General features: G+C 43.0%; 3 protein-coding genes across 6 annotated transcripts in view; 2 read left to right on the top strand and 1 right to left on the bottom strand.

The window, feature by feature from the left end:
* LOC110376045 (protein Skeletor, isoforms B/C) overlaps window positions 1–13390 on the top strand; it is a 33203-nt gene extending 19813 nt beyond the window's left edge. Inside the window, exons 7-15 of one of the 4 annotated variants that reach the window (XM_049849269.2) lie at window positions 7559–7658; window positions 7792–7976; window positions 8052–8246; window positions 8380–8487; window positions 8839–8998; window positions 9191–9384; window positions 9562–9789; window positions 10727–10858; window positions 10957–11096. In XM_049849269.2, coding sequence (XP_049705226.1) covers window positions 7559–7658; window positions 7792–7976; window positions 8052–8246; window positions 8380–8487; window positions 8839–8998; window positions 9191–9384; window positions 9562–9789; window positions 10727–10858; window positions 10957–10962 — 1308 coding nt within the window. In that variant the 3' untranslated portion in view covers window positions 10963–11096. Of the gene's footprint in view, window positions 1–1181; window positions 3518–7558; window positions 7659–7791; window positions 7977–8051; window positions 8247–8379; window positions 8488–8838; window positions 8999–9190; window positions 9385–9561; window positions 9790–10726 lie in introns of those variants that run through there. The other 3 variants (XM_049849270.2, XM_049849268.2, XM_049849271.2) reach the window with 3 other exon arrangements.
* Window positions 13391–13447: 57 nt separating this feature from the next.
* LOC110376035 (ankyrin-1) lies at window positions 13448–16370 on the bottom strand. The gene is made up of 6 exons (XM_049849330.2): window positions 16074–16370; window positions 15763–15853; window positions 15332–15480; window positions 14822–14960; window positions 14315–14435; window positions 13448–13718 (listed from the first exon to the last, which is right to left on the bottom strand). The coding sequence occupies exons 1-6, from the start codon at window positions 16356–16358 to the stop codon at window positions 13559–13561; spliced, it is 945 nt and encodes a 314-aa protein (XP_049705287.2). The 5' UTR covers window positions 16359–16370; the 3' UTR covers window positions 13448–13558.
* A 5580-nt stretch (window positions 16371–21950) lies between these two features.
* Window positions 21951–27718, top strand: part of LOC110376027 (complexin) — a 250194-nt gene continuing 244426 nt past the window's right edge. Inside the window, exon 1 of the mRNA XM_021334350.3 lies at window positions 21951–22107. The gene's annotated coding sequence lies outside the window, so the exon portion shown is untranslated. The remainder of the gene's footprint in view (window positions 22108–27718) is intronic.

The raw sequence follows: 27718 nt of genomic DNA, 5'->3' as shown, positions 1-27718 counted from the left end.
TTGCAGACAGTCTATGACACACAGACAATAGTTAAGGACTTCTTTGTAACACTTCATTGTTTAACTACTGCATTAATTAGTTATTACTGCAGGGGAATTGTATTATATCACGGACAATATCATCCAAGTCTTTTTGTGATAAATGAAAGCCGGTGACAGCTGCGATTAATGTGCCTTTGTAAAGTAATACATTAGTGAAGGACATAACATTTGAGAGTGTATTCGGCTGTGAATAGCGTACATTTAAGTAAGAGATATCAATATTTGGGCTCTTCAATATATTTTCAAAAATTAGTAAATATAAACATGCTTGGTCCTGTCTATGGGCGCGTGTATCTGTGGCGTGATGCGCTTTTGAAAGTGAAGCGTCGAGGTCAACGACCCCGCTCACGGCTCCCTGTGACCGCTTATGTATTGCGTTATGTAAACACAGCAGTTAGTGCTCATTGCAATATTACGTACATTCACTCGCCTCTTCGCTCATGGCTAATCATTCGACAACTTAATGTCTTGTTCTGCACAACGTGAGCAGTTTCTACAGAAGGCGTTTCTGAAGTAACATTCAAGTATACTGTGCTTAGATCTACTTGACGTTTAGAAAGCTCCTAACTATCCGTTTTGAGAATATGCGTTTAAGTTTCTAGCCAGTAGGTAATCATAATTAACAGAGAAAATAATAATGAGATAATTTTGGTAGATATTCATGAATAGGTTACAAGATAATTATGCATATCAATACATTACATAGAAAGTAGATGGAATTAAGAATATATACTCGTATATTGTGCGTACATTGTTTGTAGTGAGTACGTAGTCAGGATAATATTGACTCAAATCGAAAGTTAATTAACATGTGAATATGTAGTATTGTAAACAGAATGACTGTAATTATCTCATTGCAATCAGTTTCAATGGTGCAACTCATTACAACGCTCCTTAATTAGCTTTTGTGACCGACTCCTGAACTAACAGAGATTATGGATACCTACAGCTCGATTTAACGATGAAATAGTGGACCACGTCGTTCTCATCCGTTTGATAGTGGAGTGATGACTAGCGGCAGCAGTAGTAGGAAGAGCGGCAGCTTGCGAAGACTCAGTGTCCATAGTCCCGTCCCGTCCCGCCCCGGCCCCCGCCCCCCGCCCGGCCCGCAGTCGCTGAGCGCAGCTTTCCTGTTGCAGAGCCGCAACAGCGCGCTCGCGGGCAGCAGCGCGGCGCCCCCCCGCACCCCGGCGCCCCCCCGCCGGCCCCTCGCGCGCCTCGACGCCACCACCTACCGCCCGCACCTGCGCCCCGGCGCCGCGCCGCTCGCCGCGCTACCCGCCGCGCCCGCCGCGCGCCCGCCGCTGCACCGCCGCGCCGACTCCTCCCCGTCCCGCAACAACTCGTCTCCATACACGCCTCCAAGGAGCTCCTCTACCGGGAAGACGGCACTCTCGACCACCCGGACTATCAGCAACAACAACGCGAATACAGTGCGCTGCAGGAGCCCGGCCTGCCGCATCAGCAGCAGCTGCGCCAGCAACAGCATGAGTACCAGCAACTGTTGCGACAACAACAACTGCTTCAGCAGCGGCAACAGCACATTGAGCAGCAGCAGAAGCTGTTGAACGAACAGATCTACTACAGCCAGCAGCAAGCCGAGCCGCAGAGCTACGAGCAGCAGCAGCCGCAGTACTACCGGCTGCTGCCGGCGGCACGCGCGTGATCCCGCGCTGACCTTGACCCACATGCGGCCGCTCCCACGCCGACCGCTGCAGCGCCACACTTGCGCAACTGTCGCGCCACCGCCGCATCACACCGCTCATCACTTTCACGCGGCCTCGCGCCGCTCGCCGCTTCTTCACATGTCAGTCGGGGATGGAGGTCACGGGCGCTATCCTTTCATCCTTCCTCCCATTCATCTCACTCGTGTCGGTCACAAAGCTACTCGAGTAGGATACCGGCGTATCTAAAGCTCCGTCATTCATGCTTGCCACTCACTCGTTCATTGTTTGCGCTTGAATTAACTGCAAATTCGAATGCATCGGCTAATGTGAAATGCGTGCATTGAATCTTAAGTAGTAGGTAGCTCAGGGTCTTAAAAGCACGAAGTTTCATCACGCGTGGAGTATAATATTAAGATGATTGGGCAATTAGCTCGCGCCCTTCTAGACCTCTCACTTGATGCGGAGTGAGCCTTGAGGCGCGTGAGGCGCACCTGCAGCTGCCGACGTGCATCATCCGCAGCTTCATATCTAACTGACAATTGAATAATCAGTATAGCAGTTTGTATGAAACTACCTTCAGCTAAAAGTCATTCAGTATACAAAAATTTTGGCAAAGAATTTTTAGGCGCATGCCGACCTTACTGCTGGGGGAACAATATTGTCGACTTCAATAATTGCATTGTGTCCAAACTAGATACAATGATAAACAACAGCGCATTGTGTGGAGTGCACACAATTGATTGTCCCAGCCGGCGCTTGCGCAACACTCCCACACAAGTGAGGCCGCGTGCTGTGTATGTGTGTGACCCCGGAGGCAGGAGGCATCCAACATTATGCCATTACCGTGTTATATTATACACGCTGGTATTTCTATTTGCGCATCATTACCACTAAATTGCTTGCATCTTGAATCGCATCCTAACATAGGAATGTAAAATGCGAGGTAATCAAATGGCCAGTAGTGGTCTGCTCACTTCACCATTAGCTCCGACGTTTCGACATGTTTCATCAATAATTTGCTTTACCATCGATGAGAAGTCTATGATTTCACTATAGGAGTATAAGTTACTCTAGCTCGATGTATGCTTTGGTGATCAAAAAGGCGTGTGATTGAAGCATTTGATCGTAACTTCCATATCCATTGCCTGGTGTGACGGTGAGTGACGGCGGTGTCGCGCTCCGAGCCAGTAGTTAGCCATAGTTTAGCTGTAGAGAGCTTTGTAGTACGCGCTCACACCATCACGTTCACTTCACTTACATGCTACTGACGATGAGCAACTGTTTGCTCAACACTACTTCAGCTGCTACAAGTATATTACATGCCATATAGTGTGAGCGCGTAAAACAAAATGTTCACTTTAAATACGTATGTGTAAGTGTGATAATAATTTGCAATAGTTTTGTAACGTGCCTAATATATTTGATAAGTAATGTTTGCTTGAAGCTCCGTAACTCTTCACTACGTCTTCAACGTGACCTGCATCAATGTGATGTTTTGTGATAAATTACGTCATTACTACATGATTTATGTACATATACTAATCTGAGAAGTAAATGAGTATTCTTTCGCGGTGATATTTTAATTTTTATACATATTGTTTTTTTATATAAAATGTTATTTTCAAGTAAACGAGGTCTTGCCTCTTACTAAACTGTAGTACAGTAATGCGACAATACTCAGTAGAACGTAACTAGCTGTGATACAAGCGTGCACCGGTCGCCGCACAGCGACCATGGTTTTGTGCATTTTTACTATATTTTTTTACTTTACTCAAGTCAGACAAATAATAAATGTTTGTGATATCATAGTTTCGTTGTTTTCCTTTTTCCTGGATCATAATTAACGAGTTTTGTACGAGCTGTATGAATAAAACAGGCTGGCATGGCGGAAGGACAGTGCAGTTGAGCTGTGCTTGCAACAGCAGGCAGCAGACTGCAGGCGCCTGCCACCAGACGTCAGCTTGACGTGTGTGAGCATGTCACGCGATGTCAACTGGTTGCAAGCTGCACACATTGTGCTGTGATGCATTGTGTTCCCACGGCGCGAGTGCAGCCGCGTGCAGAGCTTATGCAACGCCGCGGAAACAACGCGTTAATGACATATTAGCAGTTCGCGCCACTCTCACACAAATCATAGACAACGAGAAAAGCGACGGAATGACGCACGAATGCACTACTGGTTATGTATTTATTATTATAAACAGATATTGCGTCACATGACCGAAATTATAATAAACATTACCTACGACGAAATAAAAACAAAACTAAAAACGAAATACTAGAATATCAACATTCCGCATGAGCTCAAAGTGCTATTACTCGTATATTTGAGTGTTCGGCGCTCCGGCTGATTAATACTACTATATTATTCTGATTATACAGTTCCGATGTTTTGCATAAAACTAAATAAAATATGCATATTGCTGGCGCCAGAATTATTCAACTTTGAAAGGTATTTATAAAATTATCTCTATGCACATGTTGAAGTGGAGCTAATGTCACCATCATGTTGATCCAGTCAATCTATCTACGAGTGTGTGTTCTCATGTATACGGATTATATAGTACCGATACTGAAATTCACACAGATGAATAGGTTCCTTACAAACAGCAATGTGTTAGTTTCACTATAAGCACGTAGCACTGGCCAGGGTGGGCAGAGCTCCTGCCACCGCCCGCCTGCCACTGACGCAATGCGTACGACGCGCCACCATCGCGCCACGCAACCACCACGCCACGACACGGCCACGCGACGCCGCCAAAATTAAGCTTAGGATTGTAAGCGTACCCTCGATGCCACTTGCGTACTGTTGTGTCAACTAGTCTAAGTTTCTCATGCTCAGTGTTTATAATTACAAAGAACATACGCATTATTATCGTTTACCTGTACCTAGGTTATATTATTTTCATTGAAAATTCACTTCTATACTGCACATAAAACAAAAAACCTCTAGCACAGGGTTTAAACGAGTAAAACGAGTTCTGTATACATTGGTATCTTAACTACAATTGGTCTAGACTAGATGAACTGCTTGAGCAACGATGTTTATCACAATATTAATATGAATTCAAGCAATGCTATTGTTGGCCCAATTGTAGTTAAGTATGAAAGACTTTGCCAGCTGGCCAACAGTTCGACTAGACAAGTTGGCTTTCTCTCAACTATGAAACATACAGAGTACTTAACATTTATCATAAAAGTATTTATTCCAAAATCGATTCTTGTACAAAGTTATTGGGTTCATAACTAAAATAAGTATCTAAGTATTAGTTTATAAGTTTTGTAATGTCATTTATTTATGTATTGTACTTATTTTCTATGGGCCCTAGTTGCCTGAAATAAAGGAACAATAAAATAAATAAAAAAGATGTGGGGATTAATAATTTACCTATTAATTAGACTTACTACGTTTTATATAGTAAAGTAGATGTTTGCAATGTGGTTTGCGGTTTGAACCTGTCAGTGTAACTGTAAATACCGAGGAAGCGTTGAGTGCACGTCAACAAACAAGTTTAGTAACATTTGCATAACCAGGAGACTGAGGTATTACTTGTTAACTTGTACTCACTCGATACTTCTCACACGGGTATGAATATTGATAGCTTTGCACTCAAGCGAGTGCCATCAACAAACAACTATTCATTTTATGTGAATTACATTTAAATATTTATTTTACGATATAATTAGCTTAAGTTACTCCCAATGATACTGCGTATTATTGTATCAGAGTATGATAGAAGAAACTTAATTAAACTTTAATTCACAATATTCACAGAGATCTATCTTCAAAAAACCAATAACTATGGGCAGAAAGGTAGGAAAATACGCGGCTATCCTAAGTTTTGTCTGACATGTCTTTCAGACTCACAGAAATATAAATATTATTCAGAAACAAACTGCAATTTTCAAAACCAAGTGAATTTACTGCAAAAGTACAGAATATTACTTTGAGTTGACACTTCAATGTAAGCACAAAGTTACTTGACATTCAAGTTGTTGCAGAACGAGACTTCATTGCAATGTTACGCCCACTGCAAGCTTCAACGAGCTTTTATTAAAAAAGCTTAGTACGTAATTATTATTAGTTTGCTATGAACTCAAACTCATGGACGTATATAAGGGAGCGGGGGAGGGCAGGTCCGGACCCCCATTTTTATTCATCTTACTTGTCCTAAAAATTAATAAATTATGTCAGTGTAATTAAATATAGGTTTCATTCTTTACTTATATTGTCACTATTAATATAGAACGTTGAACAAAGATGACATATCGACTGTACATAAGCGGGCAAATCATAAACCAACGTTAAAGAATATTGTGCAAACATTGTCTACTGATCGTCCTCGATCCGATGCTAGCTATTTACTAGCGCCTACATATTCATCCTAGAATAACACTTTCAGTTGCGATACTAGGTTAAAAGTCCAAAAAATACGATGACTCATGTGTACAATAACATTTCGGTATCCGCGCGACCCAGTTCCCAGACGCCATACTGCCGCCACACGCAGAAGGCCTGACAAGCAGTAGGTCTGACTTTGCTCACATCGCGGGTAATATTTCAAAAGCTCGTCAATGATATGTGGTGGGTTTTGGCAGTTATTGGTCATAACTGCGAGTTTAGAGCGCGATGTTACGAAACTGTTGTGAAACTAAACATGTATCCTTAAAAGTTAAATCAGACTTTAGACTCATCAAAGCAATATCAAACATCGGTCATTGAGATTTATAAGAATGTCTCCCGGCTAGGTAAATTCGGTTCGAGCTATATATTTACATGTCACTTAGGTTGGGTGTAGCGAGTATGTGTGGGTACTGGTCTGACGTTAATTCCGGGTCAGCTCACAAAGGTACCGGCTGCGAAAGGTCTTGCGTTATTTTTGTTTGTTTTGAGCGTCCGACACACGCAGCAGCCCCACGCACGAATCTTCTCGTTGGGAATTACATATTTAACGTATACCTACCGCGTACCTACGCGGCCCGTTTGTTCCTGCTTACTTATGTGCATACAAAATGTCTGTCTTTTTTTAAAACTATTTCATTTGCTTAACAGTCACAGCGTGTAAAAAACAGTTCTCTCACATGTTCGCTAATAAGACTCGTAAATTACATAAAAGTTTAATTAGTTCGAGTAGAGAACTTATTTCCAAAGGTTGGTAGGTATAATCTTAGAGGTGGAACATTAGAGAAGCTCGATCGATTCTATTAACATAAGTTCCCCGGAGTTCAATGTAAGAGAATTGGAATGTGTCCAAATGTTCCGCCGGGGCGAGTGTCCCGGTTCCAGTGACGCTGCTATTCGCACTAGCCATAACAATTTTGTATTTAACCTGGTAACCATATTACGCAGGACCTTTGTATATCTACATTTATACAACTTAGAGAGTTAGCATAGGTAAAATAATAATCATTGTTCTTTATCGAATGCCGTAATCATTATGCCAAACAATATTACGGAGAGGCAACATTTAATTCAATTCAGCCATTAGAGCACAAGTTCTGTGTCATCACGGACTTGGCAAACTAATTGCGTCCGCACCAACTTTATAGAATTCCTTCACAACTATATTAATAACAAATTCGGTAACTGTCCAAGTTATCAGTTACGCTAAGCTGCGGGGCTGCAGCTACAAGTTTTAACGAGCGTCGCTTTCTAAGAAGTCCAGTATTGTGCGCCAAACTGCTGATACCGAAGCCCATACTTAGTCAAAACTACAACAAATAATGATGAGGGATAATATTTGTAAATATTTAGTCAGCGGCAGCTAATAAACACGTGCGTTGTTTGGGGAAGGGTTCCTATGCTGTCGTTGATGATGTCAGCGCGTGACGGATGGTTTGTGTTGCAGTCGAAGCTGAACTGCGAGGTGCTGTATGATGAGCTCGCCTTCGAGGTGCGCTGGGCGGTCGCCGGCGACAGCATCGTGCTGCAGCTCGTCGCTAAACTCGGTCAGTATACACATCTAACCACAACCCTGTTGGGGTCGGCTTCTAATCTCACCAGACGCAGCTGCGCGTACCAGTTTTCACGCGGAGCGACTTCTTATCTTTGCTCCTCAATTGTGTGTTGTTTGTTGTTCAGAGGACGGCGAGTACATGGCGTTCGGCGTGTCGGGCGACAGTGTGCACACGCAGATGGTGGGCGGCGACGCGGCGGTGGCCTGGGTCGACAAGATGACGCTCAAGGGATACGCCGACGACTACTACCTCGACGCCAAGAGCCAGTGCGCCGGCGTGCGCGGCTCCTGTCCTGACGAGAGGCTCGTGGTAAGTGCTCAGCTCACTCACACAACCAGTGCTCAAATAGCGAAGCTATTGTAACATGTAACCCTGGCTTTGCAGGAGAACACGAACTCGATACGTTTGCTGAACGCGGCGCTGGTGAACGGCTACTCCATCGTGACGTACCAGCGCTCGCTGCGAGCTGCTGACGAGCTGGACCGCGCCGTGCTCACCAACGCCAGCCAGCCCATCATCTGGGCCATCGGCCCCCTCAACTCCAGGAACGAGGTCTCCTACCACCCGCACTTCACTAAGGTACCAGCTCCATACTTGTGATACGATCCCTACAAGCTGTCATGCTTTTTCATTTATAATATTTGGTCGTCAGGCCTACAACAAGGGAATATATTTCCATTGTGGTTGTATTTAACTAACACGATATGCGCAGGGTGACAAGCTGATCGAGTTCGGTCGGCCGCCGGTGTGGAACTGCCCCATGCCCGAGGAAGACGACGCGACGCACGACGCTCCCCAGCAGCAACCTGACAAACACAATGTGAGTCCCACTGACAGTTATCCAGGATATTGTTTCCAATCGTAGGTACTCACTCCCCTTGGTTTAGTAGTCTACAATAGTATTGCACGGGATTCAATTCCCGGATCGACTTGAAATAACCCACAGACCCCACAGCGGCTTGGATTATGGTAAGTAGATGGTGATACATTCGTACCTCGGAAAGAACTTTAAGCCAGGTCAATCCTTCTTGTGCATTGTCGGATTCTGAGGTGATAAATGATAGATGGTAAAAATGTGCCTTTATTATAACTCATTATGTCCTACTGCTTTCTCTCTTTCAAGATGTTTATAATTCAACCCAGGCCCTACATCAATATGTTTATAATTCAGGCGCAAGTGATAAAGCCGAACCCGGTGCCGACGCCGAAGCCGGTGGCGAAGGCGGTGCCGTGGGAGATCCCCGCCATCCAGTGCTACGAGCCCCCCGACGGCGTGTTCTACGCGCAGATGGGGCCCACCGGCGGCAAGCAGGGATACTCCGCCATCACCGGTAACTTCTCGCTGTTACGTTCCTTACTTCCCATTCTAATCAGCTAACCTTGCATCGTCGAAATCTTTGAACAGGTTTCATATGACTTAGAATTTTAAAAAGGGAAATTAAAAGGAGACGAATGACGAAAGTTTGCCTTGCGAAGATTATAATTTTATTGCGAAATTTGATGGTTATTTGGTGTGTGGTCAGGTCACGTGGGCTGGGGCATCTCGTGGTACATCAACGGTCTGCTGATCCCGGAGATCAACGTGGTGCGCGGGCGCAAGTACACATTCGTGGTGGAGGGCGGCGCGGACCCCGACGTGCCCGCGCGGTACCATCCCTTCTACATCACCAACGACCCCGTCGGCGGGTACTTCCACAAGACCAATAAGGAGAAGGAGGTAAATGACACTCTTTATTATGTTATCTGATTGAATAAAATGTTTTACTTAGAAAATAGTGAATTTTCCAGACAGCAGGGAAAAACTAGATATTAAAGAATTAAAAAAAACTTTGTAGGTACGGTCAGGGTCCACAGTCCCCGATTAGAATAGAATGTCATGCGTGGTGCATTGCAGGGCATCGAGATCTACGCGGGCGTGCGGCGCGGGCGCACGGGCGGGCTGTCGCCGACGGGCGTGGGGCGCCTGTGCAACTGGACGCCCGACAGCGCGGGGCCCGAGGCCGACGAGTACCCCAGCTTCGGCGCCTACCAGCGCTCGCTCACGCTCGTGTGCGAGGAGGGCAACCCCGGCGTCGTCAGCTGGGTGCCCGACCACAACACGCCCGACACCGTCTACTACCAGGTCAGCTCCCGCCCGCCCGGCTGCACGACACATGACCATGCATATATATCGCACAGGACGGCACGGCAGTGCGTACCGCTCGCGCCAAAGTCTATTAGATACCCCGCGACTGCCAAGTAAATTCATGTCGTACGAAATCCTTTGATAAAAATTGAATCCTTTGCCTTGCCGTCCCGATGTGCATCGACCAGTATCTGACATGCATGTTACTGTTTGACTAGCCAACAAGGATTGGTAAAACGTGCACTGAAGAATACTCGGAGAAGATTTATATTGTTTTGAACATGTTCACGTTTAACTACTCCTTAATTTATTTGTCAAGCCATGCATGTATTGAGACGTGCCGTAGCATTGCTGCCGCAGCTATAAATACATTATTTAGTTTGACTTCAAGAATATTTTATATATGTCCAAATACATACCATACAAACTCGATCAACATTCTCCTTCACTACAACTATGCATCTGTTCTCTACATTTATCTCATACTGCATCACTCTCTCCTTCACACTTACATAATGAAAGTGAACGTGTCAAGTAAACGCAAGTAGTACTGCGCATGTACACTACACTTCATACCTGTGTGTGTAGCACACGGGTACATCCACTTCAGACGCCTTCTTTACTGAGCGAGTCATACTCGCGCACAACTCTGTAGCTCTTGTTCAGATGTGTGTCGCGCGACTGTAAATATCGTGTCTGTCGTAACATCAGCCGCACTATGGAGATGTACCCCTTCACCGGAGCATCACCGTAGTGCGGCCAGTCATTCTGTATGTATATAATCTTTACTATCTGTTTTTCTGTTTCAGCCTTCCAAGCCTTCTCTGTGCATGAGATAGCTCGATAACTTCTCAATGTAATTGGATGGTGAAAGTTTGATTAGCTCGCTAGGGTTTGTAATAGTTCGGGATAGTAACGTGTTTGTCTGTTGCAGTGTTTCACGCACCGCCACCTCGGCTGGAAGATCAATGTAGTGGACGAGTGCGACGCGCAGGAGGGCGAGGAGAGTCGCGTGGCTGCACAAGTACTGCCGCCCGACGACCTCCGCGGCGACGAGTCCGTGCAGGTACCCACACGACTCTCTCCTGACCGTAACTTTATAGATGAGCGCAAGAAAATACAGAAAATAATCAATACGAAAACGAATTATGACGATTTCAGTAGAATTAAGATGGACAGCGGACTCACAGGAGAAGTGTACCCGGAGCCAGACAAGACGCCGTACAATAAGAGACAGGAGTATTCTGAATTGCCGATATCCAAAGTAGAACTGAAGGAAGTGATCGAAGCCGTGGAGAACTTGGAGAACCAGATGCAAGAAATTTCGCAGCAGAACACCTCGCGCCACCAGTACCAGGTGCACGAGGAGCCGCAGGACACGGAGTTCGCCGAGCAGCCCTTCCGAGACGACGACGAATATGTCGTCGATACAGCGAAATTGCCCGAAAACTTCTTCTTACCGGGTAACCAAAAGCCTCTGACTTTGCAATCAGTTTTAAGGCCGACTCCTCACAAAGCCATGAATAACATGCGACCTCCGTTCCGGCGTCCGGCTCCTCCTGAGATTAAACGTCGTCCACTACCGATATATCATCAGAAAGGGGGCATGGGTTATCCCTTGCCTCTACCCAACCACCACGGCCAGCACGGACCGCTGAAGAAGCCGCCACCAAAGTTCAACCAAAACCGTTTACAGCCGAACATGAATAGGCCGGTCGATCATAATCATAATCGGCCCGCACCAATAAAACCGGGTCCTCCATCGCATCAACAAAATAAGCCTCACTATAATACATTAGGATCCAAACCAAACATAGCACCCGTACCATTTTCGAAGACACCAAATAATCCAGTTCACGCAATTATAATGGGTAAACCAGGCCCAAACAATGTACAGTTACCGGCTCCAAGTCAGACATTGAATTTGGGTCAAACGGATATTATTGCCAACCAAGTAGTCAAAAGTCAAATAATGCTACCGGGTAGCAGCGACGCTATTGCTCAACATAGCAACGTGCAGACGTACTTTAACAAACCTGGTCAGATTATATTAGGCAAGCCGATGGACAACCCGATGCCTCTCGACCAACAGATGATCCCCACGAAGCAGCTCGGCATGAGGACGCCGCCCACCCCCGCTCCAGTGTTCTATCAATCAACACCAAATGTGCATTTACAACAAGACAAGGAGCAACAGTCACAGAACGAAATAAAGTCATCGGATTTCATTGGTGAGTCCGCTGAAAAGTCTACAATCCCTCCCGCCGTCAATACAGGATTTAAACCTGACTCAATTGTTGTTGAGAGTGGTTTTAAGCCTATCATTAGAGAGCCATTAATGGCTAGTGTGGATAGGATAGCCGATTACGAAGCAAGCGCTAATAGGCGGGAGGATTCCGATGTCGAAGACGATTACGAGGACTCGCAGCAAATATTGTCAAACCACCAGTACCCTCCCAGCGACAAGATCACAGAGACATTCGAGCCTATGTTCATACCATCCCCACCAGATCACTTGTTGCCCACCAATGATCGCACCAAGGAAATATTCCCAATTAATCATGCCAAAGAAGATAGGCCACATCCAGTATATGTCAAGAACGTGACTCAAAAACAAGATTTGTTCAGCAAAAAAAACGTAGAGAGGGAGGTACCCGGTGATTTGATGATGGAGTCAGATAGAATTAGCCCACATTATCTTCCTCCTGATCCCAAACCAACAAAAGAGCATTCTCAAAAACTGTCTGTATCCAGTGACCAAACTTTCACCACTTACGATGGCAAAACTGTATCAGCAGCCACTCTGACAAGTGTGTCGGATGGAAATAAATCTTCGTCTAAGTTGTTTTCTGCCAAGTTACCAGCTAACTACGAGCAACTGTTAAAGACGCCACAATTCGGTCCTTTTAAGGGTGAAATACCACCTCCTGTAGCAGCTCACATTAACAAAGAAGCACAAGAAACTGCTATTTTAACAAAAGCGCAAGACAGGAAGACGACGCAGTTAAAATTAGTTAATATTAAAAAACCAGAAGACTTAAAGGCAGAAGGCAGTCAAAAAGTAGAGGTGACTGATACACTGCACCAATTCGAAGATATAATGGAACAAGAATATGATGATGATGACGACGGAGAGGACAGGAATATGCGAGAGCGAAGGGACACAAAAACTACACAGTTTGAGATGGGAGAAATAGAAGAAGTGCAGACGAACGGGCACAGCATGCCCAAGAACCAAGTGGAGTTCGAGAAGGAGCAGCGCGCGACGGCGGCCGCCCCGCGCCTCTGCTGGACGCCGCATCTACTGCTGCTCGTGCTGGGTCTCACGTTCGCGTAACTTACACATTATTATTTAATTATTTATTGGATATTGTATAGGGCTTGCCATGAAATGCATTTCGTGTCGGATAATGTCAAGTATCGGGGTTGGCTGTGGGACGCTCGTGTCTTCGCTCTTCGCGCCGCTCGGCCTCTCGTGTTCTACGTGAACCGCACCTGTTACCACTTTGTTACACGCATAATGCAATTCAATACTCCGTTAGTTAGTAAGAATTTTGTAAATATTTTTATTTTCTAATAAAATTAGTGTTACAGTTTATTAAGGTACTTTTATTAACTGAAATCTACAATAATCGAACCTTTTAGATGAAAAAAAAAAACACGTGAATAAAACGGTTTACAACCTTTACACAACGAGTGTTATTTTAAACAAAAGTAATGTAAAGGATTTTGACAGTCATAAGTACATTTTAAGAAGTGTAGTTGTTTAGGATGGGGTAACGTTTTGCGAGGTCTTAGGCGTGGGCAGCTTGAGCAGCGAGTGCACGTTGTAGATCTTCTTGGTGAGGCGCGTGAAGTTGGCGAGCGCCTTCTCGTGCGGATAGCTCGAGTCGACCAGTCGCAGCACCGACTCACGGGTGCGGCCCCTGCAACACATGCCTTTATTTACTCATGTTTTAGACTTTCGTTTTTTTTTTATATCCATCGATATTATGATAATGATGACCTTCTTGTCGATTTTCGGCCAAGGTGGCTGTTCTCATCGGCCAAGGAGATCAATCAGCTAGGAACGACATGTTGCACAGACATGCGCACTCTCTATTCCTTCACTCAAATAGGCCGATGAGATGGAAAGTCTGTCACGACCGAAGAGCACGGGTGTATCAATCACTACTTTAAGGCTACTTTGTAAAAGCTTCTAAAACCAATGAAGGAATTTCGACCCGACCCGGTAATCAAACCCGAGACCTCGTGCACAGCAGTCGCGCTCGCGACCTAGTATGACCGCACGATGTAGTATGAAGTGTAAGTGTAACAATTACCAATACCGTAGTAAGCGCAAAACAGACTTAAACATAAGTATTTAGGTGAAGGTAAGGTCAGATAGGGCAATCGCTCCTTGTAAAACATTGGTACTCAGCTATCAGTTAGAATGGAAGTTGACCCCTAACATAGTTGGGAAAAATGCTCGGAAGATGATGAGTATTTGGGTGTTGTGGTGCTAGTGAGTGTAGTGACTGACTGTGCGTCGACGAGAAGGCGCGCGACGGAGGCGAGCGGCAGGCCGGCGCGGTCCGCCATGCCCAGCGCGCTGTCGCGGGAGACCAGCTCCTCGATCATCTCCGTCGACGCGCTCTGGCACACTGCAACACGGAACATCTCTTGTTACTATCTATCACTTAAAAAGGCATTCAATTAAGGTGGACTTTGCTCCTGTGGAGTTCTTGAATGTTTCCAACAAGCAAAATCTAATCGCACGCAATCTATTTAATTATATTGAGTCAAAATCAATAATCATTTATTCCAACCTGGCGGCAAAACAGCACTTTTTGAACGTCAAATAAAATTGCTTTAAATTACAAAAGACAGCCCCCAAAATGCCCACCCTTCACCACTTCCTCTATGTTGTTACTGGGAAGAAGTGGCGCAACGAACTCCCCAGCAACACATGTTTGTCTGTAGATTAACAGAACCTTTCAACAATGATTTATATATGAATTGTTGCATATGGAACGGTCACGATACTGACGCGCCCTGAAGAGCGGCGTCCAGCCGTGGTTGTCCTCGGCGTGCACGTCTCCGCCGCGGTCGAGGATGAAGCGCAACGTGGCCACGTCGCCCGAGTCCACCGCGTAGTGCTCCACGCGGAGCCCGTTCAGGTCACGCGCCTGCACCAGTACATACCTCATTATATTTCCAGTAATAATAATTCCAGGATATAGAGACTTATATTTCTGTATAATCTTAAATTACCTTAATTTAAATTTTATTTACTAATTTGAAGTATGTGAAGGTCTAGGTAAAGGCCTCAAACAAAACTTTCCATTTCTCTCGATCTTCGGCTATTCGTTGCTAACGCCTACTTACATGTACAACATATTATGTAACTATCCTACACATGCAGTCCCGGATACATATAAAAAGACCATTATAATATGTATGTAATAACATTTAGTAGGATGTGAAAAGTTGATCTTAAGACTATGACAGGGAACTTAGTATTGTTAGTGATAGTTTTTCCACATAGCACAGTAGTGACCTGGAAGTCCGCCCCCTGGTCTAGTAGTAGCTGCGCGATGGGTACGCGAGCGCCCAGCACGGCGAGGTGCAGCGCCGTCTGCCCGGAGCCCGAGCGCTGCTCCAGCTCCGCGCCCGCCAGCACCAGGAACCGCACCGTGTTGATGTCTCCTGCCATTCACACCATACATTGAGTACTTCATAAGCCCAATGATGACGATGATGTCCTCCTAGACGATTATCTGCTACGGCGGCCGTTCTTATGTAAGGAGATTAGCCAACATTAGAGATTAGAAAACCATTTGCATAAGACAAAATATCTAAAAATGTATTTTAACGAATTATTAGCCTGTGCTTTATATAGTTGTATGCGGACGTTGCTAATGGAAGGCTGGATTTGTCCGACTATTTTGGTCGGAAGTGTGTCGCTAACAGTTTTAGCTCGATCGATACCTTTCCTGACGGCGGTGGCGAGAGGGGTGAAGCCATTGGTAGAGTTCACGATGCCGATCAGCGCCGGCCGCTCGTCCAGCATGCCTTGCACCTGAACACAACACGTTTTATAATCACGTCAAATTAAAATATCATCTTCACGTTCTAGATAAGAGGTTTGTCAAGAAATTCTGAACGCATGACTGTAAGTAGTTACTGCATAGCCCTTGTATTTTTGTTGTTGGTCTAATCATGATGAGTGAATAACAAATGTAGACAGTAAAATATGTAGTTGATCTTTAGCGTGAGTAGCTGTAACAGTAGTGCAGTACCTGCTTGATGTACCCGCAGCGCACCGCCATGCAGAAGCACACGGCGGAGGTGCCGTCCGTGTCCGTGCTGCCCCACGTCAGCGCCGACCAGCGCGACTCCAGCCACCCACCACTGTGCGCTGATGATCTGAGACTATTACTTAATGTATAACAACTCGTCATATCATTATTAACTTCAACATAAGTACATCTGTTACCTGTTTTCTTTAGTTCTATTCTGATCATCACCACTTTCCTTAACTGCATTAGTTGTGTCAGTACTATGTGATTCTGTATCAGCTGCATCACCAGCTCCTCTAACATCGTTACTTTTATTGTCATCCTCTTCGTTCTGCTGCTCTAAGACTTTCATCTTGTCACGCACGGTGGCCTCGTCGCCATAGAACTGTATGGCTCGTTCCGCTAGAGAGGGAACAGCAGTTGCCTTCACAATCACTTTGAGGCGAAACTTGTGGCAGTTCCTAGAGGCTAGGTTGTCTATTTCTTTCGAAGTTTTCCCTCCTCTGAAAATTAAGACTAGTTAAAAAATAGGCTGAATGTATACCGCACTAGACCATATCTCTTGGTCAATTCCCCACTATTCTAAACTTCATTAGTCTACATTAAGAGTTTAATTTCAAACAAAATCAATTGGGTTCCTTACCTATAGACGACGATCCAGGGCGGCATCTTGTCATTCTTCTCGAGGCGGTAGAGGAGCTGGTCGGCGATGAAGTGGAAGGGCTCCACGTTGCGCCACGCGAGGGTGATGGAGTACTTGGTGCGCTTCAGCACCTCGGGCTCCGGCGGCGACCAGCTCGTGAACTTCGCCACGAGGAACTCTTGGAGATTCATGTTGACAGCTGTTGTTCTGCAGCACCATGCAAACGTTATACTATTCAAATTTATTTAAGAAGCACAGTTAATGGATTTTTGACAAGTTCATGCAACTGTATAAAAATATTACAAACCAATTCTGAAAGTAAGTGGAACTCAGCGAGCTGCAGCCGACGTTAAACAGTGTTTAGTATCGGTTAATATTGGGGAGTTTGATCGATGCTCCGCCACCACTCTGCGCTCCTGGTACACGAGTGTTGCCAAATAACAGCTTTATTGGAAAAATGGAATTAGTAAAGAACAAAGCATAAATAATTTCAAGTGACTTTTTGTAAGGTATCTCTTATGTTAAGTTATTGGTTTCTCTTACAACGAATTTACATTTGATTAATTATTGCATTATTTATAAAACCAAGGGATCATAACACAGTTTGTGAACGATTCGAACGAGAAAGTTTTCAGTATATTCCTAGCAGTCCTGACTTACAGAGCGATCCGTCCGGAGCATATCATTTCCGCAAAGTGTTTCCTCTGAGAGAACTTGAAAACTTGTGAAAATGGCTTCGTTCAGCATTCACATTATGATACTTTAAGTTTGCCGTTTTGCATTAGTATTCTCTCTCCTTTATTCATTTCAATAGTCTCTGAAATTGAATACTTATATGTAGACACAAAAATAATTTCTTAGGTTAATTTCTATTATATTTATTAGATTTTGTCTTTGTAGACTATTTTTGTATACAATTGTTAAGATTTAAGTACCTCCAAAACCTGAAGCAAAGGTTGATGAAAATAGTTTCTGAGAGCTCTACGGATGAGGTGAGGTGGGCGCTCCGGTAAGTCCACTCGGCGTGGTCTAGATGGCGCTGTCATAAAAATCAGGAAATCGTCATAAACATTGGTCTGTATAGCTCTCCTGCCACCTCTGCTGCAAGCCCGTCAAATGTAACGTATCTACTTGCTTGTCATCCCACTTGTCATTGGCAGAATCGTCGAATTGACATCGACACGGATTGCCATATTCAAAAATAGAATAGAATAGAACGTATCACTTCTGGCAGCAGATACTACAGTCTCCCTGAAAAGACAAGAAGATCGGCTTTGTTTCTTTCTTAGTACTTACTCTCTGCCTTGATGAACTGTAATTTAAAAACAATACAGGCAATAAATATATATACAAAAATATGATTCCTAGCAACAAACTACATTGTTTGAGCTTGCATGCATTCCTTGTTCCTTCAATTTCCCTCTCCTAGTTCCAAAAACTGCCACTCACCAAGCGAGACGTGGCGCCACCGTCAATACAAAAAAACTTTCGCGCGCGAGTGCCAAAAACACGACGCCGGCCGCCATAACGCGCCGCAAAATAAATTCAAAAACTAGGTCTAAACTTCAATAAACTTCTTAAACTAGTCAACAACCCCTGCAGGGAGTTACTGGGCGCCCATCAAACCATTAAATAACATGTGTACAAGTGATCTGTGTACTGTGTGAGTGGATCAAGTTGCAGCAACCGGCGGAACTTTGTAAGTACCTACTGATTCCTATTTCCCATCGGTCCTGTGTGCTGCTTTCCATAAACCTCTCACAGAAAATCTCGTCCAGACTTACAACCTGGATAGATCTGTAAAAACCTAATAGTCTAGCTAGGGCTTACGGTCAACGAAGCGCCGTTTAAGTCACACCATACATATTTATACATATATGTATATCCATTCAATTATTTATATGAATATTTATTTATTATTAGGTAGGTATATAACATATAATGCTCAATCCTTCTCCGTGTGAGAGGAGGCCTGTGCCCAGCAGTGGGACGATAAATAGGCTGTAACTAGACTAGGTATATAACATGCACCATTGCATATTTGTTAAGAGCACTTTTTTACTATTTTGGTAGGTATATCCTTTACGAATATTCTAGTATGTACATCCAAGAATATGTTGCCTCTATGATAGTAAACAAAGTATTCAGCGTCTCTGTGTCGCGAACAAAAAGGATGTCTTTGTTACATTTTCTATGGAACAAGTGAACTGGCATTCTTTACGCTTTTTGCGAGCATCTTCCCTCACTATGTAAAAAAGGTTTTTAATTAAAAACTATATGTTATACTGCTGTACGAGTACTCCTTGCAACTACGTATGAACAAGGAATAGAACGGCATAAATGTATATTTTCAGCCTTCTAAGAATCTACAAGAATATTTGCGTTTTTTTATAGAATGGAGTGAATGGAGGATCTAAGAACTTTTTCTAGGCCATAGTAGGTAGGTATATAATTTACATTATATTTGATAGTTTTAAGTTACATTAGGAGTAACCATCCCTCAGGTAATGCGTGCGTGAAGAATGTACGAACTGACCTTCCACAACGTAGTCACAGAGCACATAAATCTCTGTCACAAGAACACAGTCGTCAGATTGATCACTCAGATATGAATGTAATGTTGCAAACGCTATTTTCCTTATGTCTGTTGCATTTTCCAAATCCGCGCTCATTTGAGTGCCGAAAGCGAAGTGTTGTGGACGAAGATAAATGTACAGACTTCACCCCCCCCGCGCCCCTCGCCTCTCCCCGCGTTTCGCCGCCCCATAGCCCGCAACCTTACGTAACGCGGAACAGAAATCCGAGAATTAAAAAGACACAACAGACGAGTTTTCTAATAAAGAGCGATGATGTTTAAAGCTTCCGATCTATTCCGATCAGAGCCGGTGATACCCGACCGGGTACGATGAGGTCTCAAGTTGCCAGTGGTTTCTTTACCTACCTATAGTCTTTTTTATTCAGAAGATGGATCTAAGAACTGGCTCGGAAAAAGCCAAAGATATTATTGACTTTATCAAAATAGGTAACAGTGACTGTAGTTCCCCTTCTCGCAAATTACCGTAAAAGCACTAAAAGGCAGACATATAGGGAAAATTGTGTGTCTTACTCTTCAATCAGCCTGCCAATCTATTAGTTTTAAATTAATCTTCTAAAAAGAAAATCCTACAGTTAAAAAGCTTGTCAATGTTGTTTTGCAGTAATAGACGTAGGCGTGGATATGTTGTTTACGTGTCTATTTATTTATTGGAGTGCAACTGTGACGTCATGAGACGATTTACTGAACTGGCTATCATTTGAACGTCTTTGGCAGTCGTTATGGGTAGTCAGAAACCAGTCTAACCAAGGGGTATTGGGTTGCTCGGGTAACTGGGTTGAGGAGGTCAGATAATCCTTGTGTAATACTGGTACTCAGCTGCATCTAGTGAGACAGGACGCCGACCCAAACATAGTTGGGAAAAGGCTAGGCAGATGATGAGATAATGTACACACGTCATCACGATGACGATGAACTGCATCTGAGTGCTCGAGGCATCGTCTAGCGACAGACTACTTTGTTACACTTTCTAAATGTTTGTTGCTCTCGTTTTACATTCAATTTGAAGGTTCTTTCGAAACGACCTTCAGTGGTGTATTTAATAAGAATGTTTATTTGCCAGAAAAATTAAAGCAATCTAAGAAAATGGCAATGTCTTATTCAATTACTATAAAGTGAAGTGCAGGGTTTTATTTACCTACACCTTATTTGTCCACCACAATCTTCACCTTTTAGATTCGCTACACTATTGTTATGTCAGGCTTGCGTATTTTTTTCGCCATGACGATGACACTAGCTAGCTAATGACAGGCGACAGGTAGGTTGGGTGCATCATCACAACTGACTCCGAAACTGGTGACATAGGTATAGAATGGCTTGGCTATGAATACCAGTCACTCGAGCAACGTACAGAGGAGTCAGATCTTCAATCTGTGACGTCATGACACCAGCTCAATCAGCTCATAGCTCTGCGGTCATCTAAGAGATCGTAGAACGTCCACTTTGTTTTTATAAATCCTCCCAATGTTGTTAATTCAGGGGCCCGATTCTGCTAAGTTAAAAATGTGAAAATTGAATAACAATTAGTTAAGTAAAATTAGCAGGATCGAGCCCCAGTAGTTCAGCAGAACTACACAAAGTAAACGTACGGTTGTGAAGTAGTTCCACACTGTAGTACGTTCACCGTCAGCTATCGAACTAGTTCAGGTGAACTGCACGTCGCATCGTATTCATCGAACTAGTTCGACATCTGTCACACTAGCTGTTACTCGCGGCTTTACTCGGGAACGTAGGTATGACACACAAATACGGGGACTGCTGCCCTTTATCTGACAAACGTAGCTACATCATCGAGAGCGATGAAATCACCGCTCCACAGAGACATCAGGCCAATTAGAAACGGAAAACTTGCTCTACTTTAACTCAAAAACTATTGTCGTTTTTGTCAACACTATACACCTATAAAACAGAAATAGTTAGGTACATTAAATATCAGCTCAACAACATTTTAGCGAACAGTTTGACGATAACTATTCTCTTAACGATAACTTCTTAAAAAAAACAGCCTCGGAGCGCTCTCCAGATGCTCACCAATCTTAGGAATCGTTTTCTGTTATCAGCGTCATTAGCATTAACTGCCGGCTGCTCGGCTGCAGTAATCACTGCCGCCTGCACTCTACTGCTAATTGAACTTGACCTGGAAACATTGACCTTGCCTCACATCAAACTATACACACATTAATATCCGTCAAAACATGACTAATGAATACCCTCAATAGAGTGATTAGCGTAGCCATCACTTATTTATGTACATACTCGATTACTTGGACAAACCGCGCAACAATAACATTACTGAACTTAACATAATACCTACGACAGTTGTTATTAATAACGATAGCAAAAGTCTTATCATCAGCTGATCTACTTTGATAATCGCGTTATCAGCGACTCATTTATACAAGTAAACAAAGAGTCGAGTGTGCAGTGCGCGGCACGAGACGCTCTCCTAATGTTATGTGGGATGCGATCGGAAACTCTATACAATTCCCACAGCGCTTCAGTATCGACATCCAGTAAATGATAATGCCGCTTTTCTTTACGAGAACAGCGAGCGATGTCTATCGCTGGCACATCGCAATAATTTCGTTGCCACGAAAAAAATACTTCATAAAAAAGTAACATTGGTTCGAAATGATTGGTGTAAAGGAAACGTAACGCGGCGATGGCGGGGCTATCGATCGACGCGGCCAGTCGGCGCCGGGCCATCGCGCGGGACGCACGTATCGCGACCGCCTCCGACACACGAATAACCTCACTGGCCACTCGCTGTCGACACCACCGACCACCAACACCTCGCGGTAAGTGCACTCTCTGTATACTCCCGACCCTCGCCCGTGTGCAGCATCCCTCGAGGCGAGCGCCGCAGCACTGTGAGTTTGCGTTATATGATATATACAAACAATTATGATGTTCGCCAGTGGCAGTAGGTAGCGTGTGCTGGTGGCAGCGGCCGCCTGCCTACTAATTACATTACGCGTGATAAGGCAGCACTGACTCATGCATTGTTGTGCTGGCCGCGCTAGCTACGTCACGCGGATTCGCGCGCGATTTGTGAACTACGCGACGGCCGAGCGCTGATCGTGTCAACTACCGAGGTTTCTTCCATTTATATGTTTATTTTGAGTATTATGACGTGCTGGTTGCATAACACGACTAGCATTTAATATTCACTTTCATTATCTGTGTGAATGACATCAGAACATTATTTAATTTCACAATCCGTAAATAGACCAGATTTATTAACATTGTTCATGTAAATATTCTAGAGCTACATATGTTTTATCGGTATGTATCGTAAATGTTATCTAATATCTTGGTATTAGAGTACAAAGAGCGCGAATCGATTTCCCGAAATACTAATTAGCCTGAGCTCCTACTAAATAATTCGGAGCAACTGTACGTACGCGAGCCTTTACAATCCATTGTTACATTCAAGTCTATTTGCTTTGGTTTTTCTTGAAGAGTTTTCATTCAACGACTGCTCCCTACTTTTAAGTTGAATCGCAATATTTAATCCGCTTTGTGTGACACAATGTACAATTAAGGAAAGTTCTGAACAATGAATATAAATAAGCGGCGTTACAGTGGGTTTGCTCGGCGCGGGCTCGTCGTAATCGTCGGTCACAACACATCGTGCCCCGCTTGACCCGGCGTGCCCGGCGCTCGCCCGGGAACATCGCGGCCACACACTTACACCCAGACGATTAATATGGAATTCGTGCCAAATTCTGGGGTCATTCCGATCTCTATATTCTGTACATTCTACTTCTCAGGGCATTTATAGATTTTGGTACGTTCCTTATCATTTTCCTTAATGACGGGAACAAAGAAATGCGAGCATAATTTCCTCGAGTCCGCGTACATTTCGTACTAGGCGTGCAGTAGTGGTCAGCTGTTCGAGTCCCGGGCGCGGGAACAGAACAGCTGACGCCAACAATATGGCTTCTCATTATAAGGCTGACATTTACTGCCAGCACTTATAACATCCGAGTGTTCGATATGGGGAGATTTTCCAAGCGCGAAAAACAGGAAATTGTAATTAGTTTCATAAGATTAACGACAGTTATTGTACCTACTGGGATACGTGCAAATCTAGGGTAATCCATAAAAAAAAAAACAAATGAGTAGAGAAAGAGAGGCAGCTTCACACTTTTCCATTTTTTTGCGTTTTTCTTTGGAATTATCAAATGTTTAGGTCACAGTTAAGTTACAGAAAAGGGGTTGAAATAAGATCTGATTGGTTACTAGTTTGCTATAGACTGAACATAATGTTAGCTTCTTTTAGATCCAGTGTAAAGTTACATGGCTTAGGTATAGGACGGAGCCTAATTGTAAAGAGTAGAAGCCGAGAGTTTCCCGCGGCCGTGTCTAGGATTATACGCCATTAGTGACGCAGACGCTCAGATGAAAGGCTTTCACTTCAAACTCTGCAATTACTAGGCGATATGAATTATAATAATTAAACCGCACCGCGCCGATGTAAAATGCGCCTTATGCCTATGTGGATTAGCAACAGTTTCGCGTGTGCGGCGGCTGTTAATTAAGCTCGCTAGTTTGGGAGGGTTGAGGGCTGACCCCAGCATCTGACGTTTGGAAAACAAGTGAAGGGTTACGTTGTACAGTTTAAAATGTTCATTCAAACAAATAGTTATCTTCTAGCGATAATGTAGGCAGTAAAATATTTGATTTGGAAAGCCCTGAGCTTTCCACAGTCAAAATCCCAATCCATCTTGATTAAGCTCAGTCTTTTCTACATCAGAAGAGGTTGCAGACAATAAACTTGTAACTTAAATAAAATTATAATTAAAATGACAATTGTGATTGTGAACAATTTCACACTTGGACAGTCACAGTCAAGAGGCTTATGTTCGGTTTCTAATGAGATACTTCCCGTTTCCTCAAACACGTACAATGAATAGAAATTAATAAGCATCTATTCGACGAATTAATCCGAAAGGATGAGACTTGTATTACAATACATTGTTTGAAATATAATTTTCTCATTACCTACGAGACAAATCTGCCGCAAGTGTACAGTTTTAACTAGAGCACAAGAAGCTTACAATATCAATACTTTACTATTTCACGTCTATGAATTGCAAATATCCAAAATATCTGAACCTAAAAGGATGTAATTGAGAACCTCCTCTTTTTGGGAAGAAGGGTAACAACAAAATCCAATAAGAAATTAAAATAAGTTTATTTCAACGTTCCCTAAATAGTACTTTTCATTAAATTAGATTTTAGTAAGAGACAAGATGAGGACACTGTTCGAGTGCCATCGCGGATACATGATAGATATCAATAAGATATTTTTCTATTTATTAGCGACGTTAGGTAGAACGCAGACTTATCGCTCCAGTGATTTATATGAGCCGACTGCTGCAGGAACACACCAAGGTCACTGTTCACTGTGCTGTACGCTCGTAAATCTGTCGTATCGCAATGTTCATGTTAATGTACATACTAAGATTTATTATAACTGGGGCTTGATGCTGCTAAGTTAATAACAATTGTATAACAATTGAATCTCATTCTGTTACTAATATAAGTCCGATCGTATTCCAATGACATTTCATTATTGGTCTGCCATTTAGTCTATAGGGTAGTCTGCTCTACAATCATATTGCAATCGTAACTCATTTACAGATTATATTTTATGATTCATAGAAAAGGATAAAAACGTTTATTTAAAAATAGCGAAATGCCACATCGCTTCAATCGTAATTGAGTCGTGATTGGATCTCAGTTGGATATCAATCGTATATCGCTTAAGTAAAGAATCGAATCCCTGTTTGCATGTTATTCCACGCTGTTGAAGCATTAGTTCATCTGTAACTGTAGGTATTGTGTCCATTGACGAGTCTGTTCTGAAGGATTAAGCAATGAAGACGTGGATGCAGTTAAAGTCTCCGCTGCGGAAAGGCTTTGTGTCGCGAGTGAGGGGGGGGGAGGCTTTGTTCACTCCACTAACGACTGGTAATTGGATACACTGGGCGTCTAGTGCTCTGGACGAAGGTAGCTGCTTGCTTCCAAATGCCACTCGTAATTAACAGTTCTGCATCGTGACCATAAGGTACATAGTTGTTTAGCATAATAAACCACTGTAAAAATATTTAAACCCCTTCAATGTGCTTTTGACTGTGATCGCTGTGACTCTGTAAGATTTCTTTGATTCAGTCGGGAAGTAATATTTAATGACGTAATATCGATGAATTGCTCGCGATCTTTGTTAAGATGCAACTCTGAACGAGATATTTTATCTGAGATCGTCAAAGGAGTTCTTAGAGCGAGTTCATGGAATCGTTGCAACAAAATATCATATTATTAAATTGTGCAGCAGATCGAATCACAAGTTTTGTGTAAAATGTGTCTTCTTCTTCACTCTATTTGTTTTTTTATTCAGTAAATAAACAAAATAAAAACGAAATGCCGACTTTACTGACTGCACACTTTCGTACAAAATTTTCTTTTCATATAAGTTAAAGCATAACTTAGTTAGTGACTATTATAGTAATCTGTGATAGAAGTATCAGTGTTCCAAGTGATTAGGTACTTAACAATAACAGTTACTGTATGCTCTTCATAATCCAATTATTAGAATAGCCAAATTATCCACAAAAATAGATACTGTGCAACCCATGATCACGACTTAGCAGTACTCTGTTGTTGAGAGACCAGACATAACTCTCAAGAGTTTTACTTCAAACTCCTATTTAAAGCAACCATCTGGCTGCGACAACAAAACTTTAAATAACTCTACTGCAGCAGAGGTCGCTACTGTCGTCATTTCATTTTAAAATTCAAATGCAATTATGAATGCAAGAGTGAATTAAAAGTAAGCATTAGATCTCATTAGGGTCCGCGCTGGGGTTGTGACGTCATCGCGTCTGTGTGTCTGTATGTTTGTGTCTGTGTTCTGTCTCGTTGTTATTGCATAAAGTCGCAGTTACCTCGACGTTGTTGCACTACACTCGACTTATCGTTCGCTTTCTTTCCTCTGCTTCTGTTACAGTTTAATGAATTTTATTCGTTTCTTATAGCTGTGAAAGTTTTAAATATTACGAAAGTATATAATGCATGCAGAATAAGTCATTTTGAGTGTACACACACATACAGAAGTGCTGTATGTATTGTGCGGTTAGTGCGCGTGCCGTCCTCGCCACGCTGCGTGTCACGAACGGCTGTTTGATCGCTCACCACACACACACACACTATACATATTTTTCAAACAAAGTCTGCCAATAAAACCGCATTGGTAAACCTAATCGTACTGTAGAGCTGTCTACATATATTATATATTCATAGCCTATTTTCAAGGCGTTTATTGAAAATCCACCAAGGAAAACCATTATGTACTCAATTCTTTATTAGCATTTCATATGTTATATTAATAGGTACTTTTTATAGGGTGGACACATTATGGACCCGGTAGGGCACAGCTCAAAGATGATGGAAAGTTATGCAGTAGCTTACTCCTAAAATCTAATATCTTAAGCTCATCTTCTCCGCCCTGTGAACCAACTCCATATACTCCACTAATGCCATGGTATTCACTATGAGTGTATGCGTGTGTGTGTGTAACTCGCGTCTCGGCTGTATAACAGCTAATCACTTCCCATTGGCTCCCCGTGAGCGCCGAGAATTGACTCGTCACCCTACAATGAAGCCTTTATTTACTGCTGATGTGTTTGCTCATATTGTTCTTTTCATGCTAATAATTCTCAATAAGTTTGTTGTCTACTGAGCAATTTTCTAGACTCAGCCTTTAAGTATAAAACTTATGCCCGAAGTAATCAAATTATTTATGTTTAACCGTCAAATCCGTAGCGGACTCCGATTGGGGTCTGAACATCAATGTCACCGTAAGCTCGGTTTAGACCCCAATCGGGGTCCGCGAATGAGTCATACATTTTCCTAATTATTTACGCTCATATTTATTTTCTTTCCAATCAAACCGTATTTGTGAGTACTAAATAAAATAATTAAATAAATTTAAATTATTTTGACGCATTCAAACCTTTCATATTTAGCATCCCTTTAGTAATATACCTTTTGAAAATCCAATCGTAATTACCGGGAATTCTGATCGAACTCGCCATGTTTGTTTACATTTGTTGTTTTTTTTTTTAATTTGAAGACGCATAGACAAGATGGCGACGGTGATAGAAGTTTTGCATTGAATGATCCGATTCGTTAAAATAAAGAATCGATTTAATAATTTTATATTATTTGATATTATAATATTACTAAATTGCACTTTTGTATACTATAATCTGAAAATAAATTAGGAAAAGTAAAATGACTTAATTTGTTTTGAAAAAATGCTAGAAAATCAGTGGTAGAAAATACGTTGTAGCCGGAATATTTTTTTTTCGGTTTTTAGGATTTCTGAAGACCGCAAATTTT

This window comes from Helicoverpa armigera, chromosome 21, assembly GCF_030705265.1.
Source record: "Helicoverpa armigera isolate CAAS_96S chromosome 21, ASM3070526v1, whole genome shotgun sequence".
Lineage (NCBI taxonomy): Eukaryota > Metazoa > Arthropoda > Insecta > Lepidoptera > Noctuidae > Helicoverpa > Helicoverpa armigera.
Note: the sequence above shows the minus strand (reverse complement) of the source record. Positions and strands in the feature narration are given on the sequence as shown.

Excerpts from the sequence above, each read along its gene's own strand:
- LOC110376035 (XM_049849330.2), bottom strand. The coding sequence starts at position 16,358 with ATGCAGCTGATACAGAATCACATAGTACTGACACAACTAATGCAGTTA. Across the intron at positions 15,854-16,073 it reads GCTGCGGGTACATCAAGCAG|GTGCAAGGCATGCTGGACGA; the intron begins GTACTGCACTAC and ends TGTTGTGTTCAG. Across the intron at positions 15,481-15,762 it reads CGCCACCGCCGTCAGGAAAG|GAGACATCAACACGGTGCGG; the intron begins GTATCGATCGAG and ends TGTGAATGGCAG.